This window comes from Mangifera indica, chromosome 8 (genome assembly GCF_011075055.1).
Source record: "Mangifera indica cultivar Alphonso chromosome 8, CATAS_Mindica_2.1, whole genome shotgun sequence".
In the NCBI taxonomy this organism is placed as follows: Eukaryota; Viridiplantae; Streptophyta; class Magnoliopsida; order Sapindales; family Anacardiaceae; genus Mangifera; species Mangifera indica.
In genome coordinates, this window is record NC_058144.1 from 4,023,180 (window position 1) to 4,035,382 (window position 12,203).

The 12,203-nt window shown below is 34.0% G+C and overlaps 2 protein-coding genes across 2 annotated transcripts; both read left to right on the forward strand.

Moving 5' to 3' along the window:
* Positions 1-1,825: 1,825 nt before the first annotated feature.
* On the forward strand, positions 1,826-3,932 carry LOC123223403 (MADS-box protein SOC1-like). The gene is made up of 8 exons (XM_044646568.1): positions 1,826-2,007; positions 2,122-2,200; positions 2,399-2,460; positions 2,531-2,630; positions 2,773-2,814; positions 3,274-3,347; positions 3,525-3,637; positions 3,883-3,932. The coding sequence occupies exons 1-8, from the start codon at positions 1,826-1,828 to the stop codon at positions 3,930-3,932; spliced, it is 702 nt and encodes a 233-aa protein (XP_044502503.1).
* An 826-nt stretch (positions 3,933-4,758) lies between these two features.
* Positions 4,759-7,450, forward strand: LOC123224192 (gamma carbonic anhydrase-like 2, mitochondrial). Its single transcript, XM_044647785.1, has 2 exons — positions 4,759-5,211; positions 6,873-7,450. Exons 1-2 carry the CDS (start codon positions 4,827-4,829, stop codon positions 7,247-7,249), a joined length of 762 nt encoding a protein of 253 aa, XP_044503720.1. The 5' UTR covers positions 4,759-4,826; the 3' UTR covers positions 7,250-7,450.
* The last annotated feature ends 4,753 nt before the right edge of the window (positions 7,451-12,203 follow it).

Sequence of the window (12,203 nt, forward strand, 5' to 3'; positions counted from 1 at the left end):
GTACAAACCTAGACATTTTCCCATTGAATCAGGCTTTAAGAAGTAAGAATAACCAATTAATTAAATTAATGGAGGATAATCCTCGGTTGTGAATGTGGATGATTGGTTGGGGCCGCCGGGGGAACACTGCTTCTTCTAGTGCATACGTATTTTATCTTTACAGTGATGAAGCCATGAATCTGTCTCATAAAGCAAAATGTAGGATTCATGTTTTGTTCAAACCACTGAGATGGTGAGATTTACAGTGCCTTTTAATTTTCCTCCAAATGCTAATCAATCAATCAGTCAATTTGACAACACACCTGTCCATCTCCCATTGCACTAAATAGAATTCTTTTGTAGAGACCATGTTACACGTGTCAATTATTTGTGATTTATATATGTATGTCTCTAAAATTGCAAGGATATTATAGAATTCCTTATTCCATTTTTTTTTTTTAAGTAAACAAGCATGTTAACGGAAAAACAAGTAGTTTCGAAAGAAAGATACGAGAAAGCCTAATCACATCCTCCTCACAGGGAAGGAAAACCAAGAACAAAGATAAGACAAACCAAGCCAACACAACACAAGAAGAGAGACAACTATTATCTCCTCTTGAAGCCATAACAAAAACAACCTTATACAATATTTGAATTTACAAGTAAATGTGATAGAGCAGGTCTGTAAAACTAAGCTAAGCTCAAAAAAACCTTCCATACAGTACAAAAGAGTAGCATTTGTATCACTAAGTAAGAGGCTAAACAGAATAGAAATTCTGAAGGGCAGCCAAAATTTCCCCAGCTCACTTTTCCTAGCGCAACTCTACAGCACACAAACTGCTTCTGCAAAATCTGCAGAAGCAGTTAGAAACCAGAAAATTGGGCAGCTTAGACACTTGCATGTGCACAACCCAATGGCTTGTTGTGCACACAACAGCTCCAGAAAGATGCACCAAAAAGACTCCAAGGAAGAAAACTGGGCAGCTAATTGGCCTCATTCGAATTGCCCTTGGATGCAGGTATTTTCTTTCAGCTAATCACATTGCATATTCCATGGCGCCAAAAGCACGCAGACATTAAATACTTTGAAGTTTACTATCATCACAATATAATTGTATGAAAATATATCATTATTATTTTCAAGAGCCGATTGGGATATAAACTTCATATTCAAACTTTAAAATTGATATTTTAATTTCGTTAAAAAAACTCAATTTTTGGTAATTGAGTTTAATGCTTGAGTTATATATTCTCAAAGTAGTGTAAATATTCATGTACGTAGATTTAGTAGTAGAAACGAATAAAATAGGATATTTATGCAAAGATGACGAAGAATGACGAACAAGCAGTCATGGTAATAATAATGAACGGGGAGAAACATTTTTTTAATAATAAAACTATGTGTATTTATTTTTTATATATAATTTGTGTACACAGATAAAGTGTTATCATGTGATTAGATATTTTTTTATCATATAATGATACATGTTTTAAAATTATCTAATTACATAATGATATATCATTGTATACATGAATTGTGTACTAAAAATATATACACATAATGTTACTTTTTTTGAAAAGAAGATGATTAGTGACATCCTTTCACCGGAGTCATCACTTATCATCTTTGTCAGATTCTCCTGAAATATCTATCATCTTTCCGTTTTCTTAATTATTTTCAAATATAATAGCTTGCATGGGAATGTATATTATATACATTAAAAAAGTTAATCAAACTTGTAAGTTTTGTAACGTGAGTTTTATATATATATACATATATATATATAGACTATCAGGGAAATGAATTGATCAGTTGTGTCGTCTATGCAGGAAGCTAGAGGGATCAATGGGGAGAGGGAAAGTTACATTGAGCAGAATTGAAAACTCAACAAGCAGGAAAGTTACTTTCTCAAAGAGGAAGAACGGGATTCTGAAGAAAGCTTATGAGCTTTCTGTTCTCTGTGATTGTGAAGTTGCTATTCTCATTTTCTCTCCTGCAGGAAAACTTTATCAATACGCTAGCGGCGAGTCAGTTTCTCTCTTTTTTGCTATTTTCTTGAAACAAAAATGCTAACAGATACTTAGTTTGTTAAGTAGATAATATTTAGTTAGTTGATTTTTGTTTCAAATTATTGTGTGCAGTGTGGACAGGACCATTGCGAGGTATAGGGGTGAAGTATCATTGCTTAATCCAAATAAACAACGCCCAAAGACTGTGGAGGTATTAACACTTAGTTTATTTTTGCTTCTTGTTTCTGTGACAGTTTGAAGAGTCAAGAATTCCAGCTATAACGTTAAGATCATCGTACTGAATCTTCAATCATCCAATATTTTTTTCATCTTAATTAGTCTCTAATTAATTAGTTTTTAGTGCCTGAACAACTCCTCTCTCTCTCTCTCTCTCACTTTTAATGTACAGAGATTTTTGAAAGATGGGATTGAAGAATTAGAATCAGCACACAACATGGAAGAAAGACTAAGGTGTGTTTCCATGATTAGTTAGATTCGTCAGTTTGATTGTGACTATCTATAATGCTAATTTGATGGGCAGGCACTTAGCTGGAGAAGATATATCCACGTGGGGCATTGAAGAACTCAAAAAGCTTGAATGTCAGTTAAAAGCAGGCGTTGAGCGTATTCGTTCTAAGAAGGTAATTAACAATGTTAATCTCTTGCATATTTTATATTATGCATGCATGATATATTATCTCATGAACTGTAGATAAATTTGAGCCATGATATTCCTCCACTGATATTTTTACTGACTGATTCATTACATTTTCAAATCTACAGAGCTGCATAACTTCAGAGCACTTGAACTTTCTGAAAAGAATGGTAAGTTACTAATTTACTCTAAACGCTTGCATTTATCTCTCTTCCAAGTAAGCTAGAATCTCTTTTGAGCTTATATTATGGAAAATAAAGATTTTATTTGTATTGCTTTTTATCACCATGTCGAATAACTGGACTGCGTGTTTTACATATTAAGGTTTTGATGAATGTTTGTGGCGAAATTAATGCTAATGCATTGCCAGCCAACAGAGGCGTTTGATAGTATCGGCTGTTCAACAGTGGTGTTACATTTTGCTCAACGTGGAAGCTAAATGATGTATAGACTAATAGATCAAAGTGTTGTTGTTTAAACGCAGCAAAGTGACCTACATGAGGAGAACACCCAACTTCAGAAAAGAGTAAGCCCTTGGGTGGGTTCGTGCATTTTTTCATTAAACTGAAGCATTTACCTTCAATATATATAAAAATTTGAACTCCACCTCGTTTTTTGTGCGTGTCAAGTTGCAAGAGCTGCCTGATGCCGACATGAACTCGCGCATTTGGGGATTGAATGCACCGCATGCATTTCAACCAAGGTAACCAATTCATTTTGTTGAAATAAAATAAAGGAACATGTATGCATTTCAGCTCAGAAAGAGATTAGATCATTCGACTAAAATTGTTGCAGTTTGTACTTCTGAATAGCGTTGGTTTTAGTCAGCATTTTTAAATGTTGTTTATTTATCTATACTTGCATGCTTGTGTTTCGTCAGAATGAGTGATATTGAATTATGCAATGCATCCTGGAGTGTTCAAGATTCAGTCACTTCACTGCAGTACTTGGCAGCTGGTGATGACAAACTTGCTTTACTTTGGGCTTATTCCCGTGCGTGCTATTTTAAATATACAGATGTTGCTAGACTACTCATATCAGGTTTCTAAAGTTGGATGGTTTGCAGTCGCTTACCATTTGCAACTTACAAACAAAACAATATTTTATGTGGATTACTTTACTTAATGCTTGTCCAATAAATAAGCATGAAAATTAATTTTATATATATAACTGGTGAATACAGGACACTCTTCTCTCAGTTTTCTGATTCTTTTACAAATTAACCTGATAATTTGCAGCAGCTCAAGGGCTAGTAGCTGCGGCTTTTCCTGTTGCTGGACATGTATAAATCTTGAAGGAGAAGTTTAAAGAATTAAAACCTTGTTGAAACTCAAATTTAAACTATATTACATTATTGGTATAAAATTAGAAAAGAAAACGATCCTCATCCTTGATGACTTGTCAGATGGGCTATAGATTTATAGATAATTCAGCCATAAAACATCAACATATCGATACTTCTAAATGAAAGAGAAGGAAAATATATACAAGATTCAATCAACTCTCTCGAGCCTAAAACGCTCTTGGACAAAGAAACTGTAACTAGCACCCCTGTCATCAATCTCCGATCATAGGAATACAGATTCTCCACATGCCTGATCGACTCATAATTCCCCAACTCAGGTGCATATGACAGCTTCTGTTTGGGAGGATGAGCCACAAAAGTGTCAGCATATAAATCTACTGTAGCCGCTGAAGAGGATTGGCTGCACTCTTTGCTGCTATTATTGCACATGAGATGATCCTGGCTTGGCCACCAGTTTGTCCATGATGAACCCTATACTACGCTTGTGATTTTTCTCCATTAACCCAATAGGATTTCTATGCATACTTTCATCACTGCCAGAGACGTTCATCATAAAGCAGATTCGTATCACCCAAAGATATTTGAGCTCTCTTTTAACTTAAGCAAGTGACATTAGCTTAAACAACTGGTGGTGCAACTGTATTACACTGTAATTTGTAAGTGCAGTGCTGGCGCCCTTTGTCGTATTAATCAACTTGGACTGGAGCTGAAACTCGAGCCCAAAAACATAAAGAATTTCTGATTTGGGCTGAGCCTGTTTAGACTTGTGGTCCAATAAGCCCATTATCATTACACTCTTCCATTTCCACCTCTCGACCTCAAATCTCCGAACTAAATTCTCTCTCTCTCTCGCCTCCCTTTCTCGGTCGATAGAAAATGGCAGCTTTATCACGGATCACGAGGAAAGCTATGACTACTACAATCTCTCCTGTCCACGTCATCCAGCGAGCACTGTCCACGTCAGCAGCGGCAACAACCGCGACCGAGGGTGCCAAGACCATAACGCCGTCAGCGGACCGAGTGAAGTGGGACTACCGAGGACAGAGAAAGATAATTCCGTTGGGTCAGTGGCTCCCAAAGGTTGCGGTGGATGCGTACGTGGCTCCTAATGTTGTTCTTGCGGGCCAGGTCACCGTTTGGGATGGTGCCTCAGTCTGGGCTGGCTCGGTCCTACGTGGCGATCTTAACAAGATTACTGTTGGTTTTTGCTCCAATGTGCAAGAGCGCTGCGTCATTCACGCTGCTTGGTCTTCCCCTACGGGTTAGGGTTTTCCTATTTTTATTTTCGTTTAATCCTAATTTTTCTTTTTAGTGTTTTCTCACGAAATTACATTTGCGAATTGGCTGTACTGATTGATTCCGAGGTTTGCATACTTATATTGATTGAGATAACAAGTGGTGCTTTTTTTTTTTCCCCATCTTTTTGGCAAAAGATTAGTAAGCTAAAGAATGTTGTGAAAGCAGCCATTTAATGAGAGAAAAAAATTGAAATGTAACCTGTTTCTGCTGGAAACGTGCTTGGTAATGGACATTTGTTTGAACAAACTAATGCATAATATGTCTTATTTTCAAGAGATTTTTTGTGTCAAAGATTGATTGTCTATCTTAGCTTATTGAATAGATTGGGGTGGTTGTTTTGGTTATTCTATGAACATGAAACTTATGTCTCAAAATAATTTAATATGACTCAAGTTGTCCCTTTGGGTAGCAGATTAATATTTTGAATATAAGTTTTTCTATTCTGTTGGGACAATTTTTATTGTACAAATTACCCTGCTTCCCAAGTAATTTTGTTGGATGGAAATGAGTAAAAAGTGAAGGCAGTTAGACATCTAACCCAATCAAAAGCTATTTCTAATCCTTGGAAAATTTGAATGAGTATTCTTTGTATGTCTTTATGCGTCCCATTCCTTATCTCTACTTTGGACATATTTTAGTCCCTCTATGATGCTCTACTCATATATACACGCTCCTTGCTAATGTAATGTCAATGACAGAAGGGGGTGTGGACTTACTAATGATGTCTTTTAAGCATCAATTTGATCCAGGCTAGTTTCAGGTTCTGGATTGATATATGCTATGGACTTTATCTATGCTAGACTTAGATGGTCAAACTTTGAATAAAAATGTTCTTTGCAATTTTTCAAATAAATTGAAATGTGTCTTTCTCTTACTTTTTTTTTTTACACAGATGTGTGTTTTATCTCTCTCCTTTAATTAAATATTTGCTAATTTTGTGAAATTTTTGTTGTAAAGTATGTGTTAATCTACTTATTATTTGGTTACACTAGAGAGAGAAGAAGGGCATGAACTACTGAGCTCTGTGACACTTGATGCACATTTTGGATATTGTAACTTTTCTTTAAGATTTTTTTGTTGTTAATTCTAGTGCTGGTTGGATGTTTAAATTTATGAATTTTGTATCTGGGAACTGCTTCTGCATGATTATTTACTGACCAATGCTTGACTTTAGCTGTATTTTACATCATGTGGAGAGCTTTTCTTGCTGTATATAGTGGTTAACATTAACATGGATATTCAGTTTTGAGTTTTTCATTTTCTCTTCTAAGTGCAGTGCATATATCATTTTGAGCATTTGTAATTTTTTTATATACACTTGACGTCATTCTTTTATCATTGTGGCTGTTTGCTTGCTTTTTGGTTAAATTTTGTGGGCTCATGCAAACTATGGGAGAAGGGTAAAACGTGCAATCACAGATGGTGAAAAAACTAATATATGAATTTCATTAACACCCTCCCTGGTGATTTTTCGTGTTCCATAGTTCTTATATTATTAATTTCAAAGTTTAGAATTTTTCCAGATTAAACATAAAATCTTGATGAAAGGAAATTAATTGTTTTCTTGTTAAAAGTCTACTGAGGACAGAGCACATCTTGTTCACAATTTCTTCTATTTGTCAGGGCTGCCGGCAGAGACATCCATTGAGAGGTTTGTCACAGTTGGTGCATACAGTCTCTTGCGCTCATGCACAATTGAGCCAGAGTGCATTATTGGGCAGCACTCTATTCTAATGGAAGGTTCTTTGGTGGAGACACACTCTATCCTTGAAGCTGGGTCTGTGGTTCCCCCAGGTCGGAGAATTCCAAATGGTGAGCTCTGGGCTGGAAATCCAGCTAGGTTTGTTCGGACTTTGACCCATGAAGAAACCACGGAAATCCCTAAACTTGCTGTTGCTATTAATGATCTGAGCAAAAGTCATTTCTCAGAGTTTCTCCCATATTCAACCGTTTATTTGGAAGTTGAGAAGTTCAAGAAGAATTTGGGGATTTCTATCTAATGATAATGAATATTCAGTTTTTTTCTGGTTATCAATTGTAGTTTTCCCTGCAAGGAAATAAGGAGCTTGAGAACATTAAAAACAAGTTTTCTTTTTATTCTTGTATCTGAATTTGATTTTGCTGGGTGGCGAAAGAACTGGAGAAAGAGTTTGAATTTGAAGAGTTATAGGAGTGATCAGAGCTACCTCTATTTGTAGTCATTGTTATTTGTTAAAACTCTTCCTACTTTGCTATGCTCCTGTTCTGCCTACAGCACAGCTCACCCTAAAATTATTCTCGCACCATGAAATTGTAAGGTATACTTGTTTGAACAAATGACTTAGGAATAAATTCTCTACTGAAATTGATGGATGAAAGGAACATTTTACAGTAATCATGGGTTTTCATTGGTTGGCTTGGCTGTTTAAAGGTGAGTTCATGGATGACGTATATTTATTAGGGCCAATATTTGGTAGTTGTACGAACTATTTGGTGGTTGTACTTGTACCATTTCCGGTCTATTCGAGTTCATCTGTCATCTAGCTTTTGATGCTCCATATCAATTCACAACTTCATAATTGTATAAATCACATATCCATACAGCTTCTTTACTTGCACCCTTTTCACTCAATTTATTTACTGAAGGCAATTTTAAATTCTAGCTTTAATATTTTTTTTAAGGCAGAACCATTGTTTCCCATCCATACTTAGCTGAAATGAAATTTTTCTCCTTGAATTTTAAAAACGACATTTTTCCACATGCAATCCAATTTATTATATCAATTGTAACTTTAAAAGAGTATTAAAGTAATTTTTTATTTAATTTAAAAATAAAAAAGAAAAAAAAAACCTTTTCACTTCGCAATAACAAATGGTAAAATTCTACTGCCTTTGAGACTTTCCTTAGTCGTTTTAGTAGCAATAAAAGTGGAGATTGAATGTGTTTTTCTAATGAAAGTTTATTATGTGATAAATCAAATACAGTTGAAAATGAGTTTAGCATTGGACTTGGAATGTAAGAAAAACAAGATCTGATACTAAAATGAGTTGACTCAAACAAGTAATTAGTCATTTCTTCAAAGGTATATCATGAGTGAGAAGATTTAGGTTTCTCACTTTTTAAGTCTTCTTTCTTGGATTCTTGTTTTTCATGCTTATGATGGTTAGTATCAAAACTTGAACAAACCAAATGTTTTGTACATTTAACTCTTTTTTTAAAATCTCTAATGTTATTTGATTTTATTGGAACTTCTATCGAACTTTAAAATCTTTAAGAAGAACAAAACACTTTTTATTGATGGTAATGATTTTGTTTAATTTGTTACGATTTGACATCATTTTCTTCATCTTTTCAATTTTCTCTTTCAATATTTTTATTTCCTTTTTACTATCTTTCGTACTCTTTTCAGACAATTTTTCAATCTCTTATTTTTAGACTACAAAATTTGATCATTTTCAAAGAGCATTCAAGCTCAACATCTTTAGAGGAGATCTCATTTTCAAGAATTGGAACTATGACTATCATGTTTCTTATAACAACTTCTGTACACCCATTGTCATTCTTACCTTATTGACCACCATTGAAAAGATTAATTCAAATTAGTGTGGTGTAGTTACAACCTTCTTTCTTTATGATCAATAAGAGTGAAAATTAGAAGAAAAATATTATTTTCCAAATGTGTAATGAGTAAAGGAAAGTAGCAATGGGTGAAAGAAAAAGTGAAATGACAACAAATGAAGTGTCATAATAAAAGGGTAATTTTCATCTTTTTAATACATATATTATAAAAAATTTAAAAAAAAAAAAAACTCTTAATATGATTTGGTAGAAGGTGGAAAAGAATAATTTTTAAAGCTTGAGGTGGGAAAGTGTTATTGAGATAAAGTTTGGGTGGAAAATAGTATTCCTGCCTTCTGTAAATTACAATAATAATGACACATGTCCAATGAGAATTGAGTTTATCAACAACTTGCGAGGAATTAAAAAGAACCGAAGCACTCAGCAATTTGAAGGGCCAAAATGCCAAAATTCAAGTCTAATTTCATGAATGCTTCGAATAATTATTAATTCTCTTAACAGATAAAGATAATGCACTAAATTGTAAGAAAATTAGGACAAGAAAGTCACAGGACATTGAAGAGAATAGGCAGCAAGCAGAAGCTTCCACTCTAAAACTTATCTAACCAAAATAATTTATCTTAAAAAAAAAAAAAAAAAACTTGGCCAACATATTTTATTCACTTCTCAACAACCCCCCCTTTGCTATCCTACCACACCCCCCATCTATGACCTTCCATCCTCCAAAATTACACATCTTATTTTGGCACATTATATTAAGATGAGCTGTATTAATCAATATTTATTAATTCTTCATTAAGCAAATTTCATTAATTCTTCATGAAGGGGCCACAGTTTATGGGTTGCCTGTTCAGCTTCAAAGTCCAATTAGCCAGCTATTAATTAACTTAAACACAAATTCTAATCAAAATTTTGAATGAAATATAAAAAACACCAAAACTATGCGTATTCATTTCGATTATATGATAAATATACACTTAATATATGTTATTATATGTTTGAATAATTTTAAATTAAAAATAATATAACATCTAATCATGTGATGATAAATATATATATGTATCTATTTGTATATTCAAAGTTGGTACGTATAATATTACTTTATAAAACAAAGTTTTAAATTTTTAATTTTCAATAGTATCATCACTTATTGAAAAATTAATTTCTATAGAGCCAACTTCTGTTAGTTTCCTCTTTGTTATTGCTAATTTATTAACATTTGACTATGATAATAGAAGCTAGACATGATTATTATTAATGGCATAAATTGGAGAATTTAGTAGAACACATTTTTGGTGAAATTGGAAAATGTCATCATCATCACCAATAAGGACTATGGAAATTTAATTAAATATTATTTTTATTTTATTTTTATTTTAGAAACAAAGCAAAGATTTGACATCTCAACCATTTCAGTTTCTTCCTAGCTAATACCTATTTTATTTTTTCTCCAATATTTTCTTCTCTTATAAACTAACCAATCAAACAACTCCTGCAATTATCAATTTGCAGTTTCCTTTTTTCCTGCTTTTGTTTTTTCATTGATATGGCGCCTCATGCACGACAGAAACAATTTCATGAATACCGTCTGTGAGCAAGCTCAAAAAGACATGGTTGATTGATTGAATGATCATTAATTTTCCTTGGTCGATGGAATAGCGTTGTTATATGCTGTAAGTTTACTGAGAAATCAGGGATGTTGGAACGGCTCAATCAAATCAAATCTCTCATGGATTGGGTCCTTTCATTTGATTGAGCCGTGCCAATATCACGTTTATTTTCTTTCTTCATCCCCTTTTTGATCTCTTGACTTCATGTTTGGCTTCTCGTTTTAAGGGTTTTTTTGGTTATATATAGATGCTATATATGTTTTATCAGTCATATATATATATATGTTCCATGCAGAAAGAAAAACTTCCGCTCGAATTCCCCTTGCCCTAGTTACTGTATTTGCATCTGTGAAAATAATACTGGAACAAAATTATGGTACTCTGAATGCTGTATCATATAAGATAATAATTTTCCAAAACCAGTTAGGCCAGCGATGGTTGGTGTCCTTATGGGAGAGTGCTTCGTTATATAAAAATTGCAGATTAAATAAATATATAGTGTCTATTAATGTTTAAGTTGTCCTAATCATCATTATCCATTATAACATGCGACTGTCTGTGTCTGTGTATGTGTGTGTGTGTGTATATACACACACACATACAAACCCATGCATGTTGTGATTGATGTGCTTAAAATTTATGGTTTATTTTAGGCATCACTGTCGACTTTGGAATTTCCATCCCAGTAGCTCCTGCGAAAGGAGGTGATATATAAGTTGTGCTACTGGGTGGTTGAGATTGATTTCCAATTTGGTGCAACTTCTCACACACACATTCATATGTGTAGAGTAGATCTGGGTGTAATGTTTTGTAACTAACAGTTAAGGCCGCGACACTTGGAAAAGGTTTAGGGTTTTGTGGGAGCATTAGCCATTTTACTGTAATTTGTATGGCTTTTTCATGTGCCCCTTTTATCTTTGGCATTTGTTTCTTTCTTCTGTGAGGATTAACTATGCGTGTAGCAGCTAGTTTTAAGGTTGCTTCAATGTTGGCTATACAATACAAGTCTAAGGTCTTGAGAAGTATTCGAGTCTGGGGTAATGTTTGGAGTGCGATGTCTCAAAGTTAGCGCAAAGTTTTCACGCATGATTTGCGTAGACTCTGAACTGTAAATATAGATTGCACCTAACCTAAACTCTATTTAAAGATGTTGCCCTTCTGTGATCGAGAGACTTAGCTCTTAATGAACCCTTTCTTTTGTTCAATTTCTAATAATTATGTATATAATGCTTGGGGGATGTTACCAGACAAATGGATAAACAATACTTGTGAACTAAAATCACTTGCTTAAGATATCAAAAACATGCTATAGTAAAAACCAAACTGAGAATCGCAAGTGATAATCTCATACCTCAAGAAAAAAATTACATTACCGCGATGGGCTGCGGTGCTTTGATATTTCTGGATTTCTGTTTTCCTTTTTAATGGTTCTAGTTTGAGGAATCACATCAGTATTGAGAAATTTTAGGTTATAAGTTAGATTTTGTATTTTCTTATTTTTATATATGACTGTCTGTCCTTTGCTGTTTCTGTTATCGGCTGAATGGTTTTCGAAGTAAAAACCAAACAGTACCGCAGCCGGCACCTGCCGTGAGATTTGGTTTACTGCTTATTATATATTCATCATTAAAACACATAATCATGAATCGTTTATGTACCTAAAATGCGTAAACAAAACATTACCCTATATTTATTTGTGGAGTGATTGTATTTTAGGTTTTGTTCAGAAATATGGTTTAGTTGAGAGGAAGTAGAGAGAGATATGGCAGTGGAGCCTCATGAAGA

Bases quoted from the DNA above. Each gene is read 5' to 3' on its own strand.
- LOC123224192 (XM_044647785.1), top strand. From the start codon at position 4,827: ATGGCAGCTTTATCACGGATCACGAGGAAAGCTATGACTACTACAATC. The intron at 5,212-6,872 runs GTTAGGGTTTTC...TCTATTTGTCAG, and splicing joins TGCTTGGTCTTCCCCTACGG to GGCTGCCGGCAGAGACATCC.
- LOC123223403 (XM_044646568.1), top strand. From the start codon at position 1,826: ATGGGGAGAGGGAAAGTTACATTGAGCAGAATTGAAAACTCAACAAGC. The intron at 2,461-2,530 runs GTGTGTTTCCAT...TTTGATGGGCAG, and splicing joins AACATGGAAGAAAGACTAAG to GCACTTAGCTGGAGAAGATA. The intron at 3,638-3,882 runs GTGCGTGCTATT...GATAATTTGCAG, and splicing joins TTTACTTTGGGCTTATTCCC to CAGCTCAAGGGCTAGTAGCT.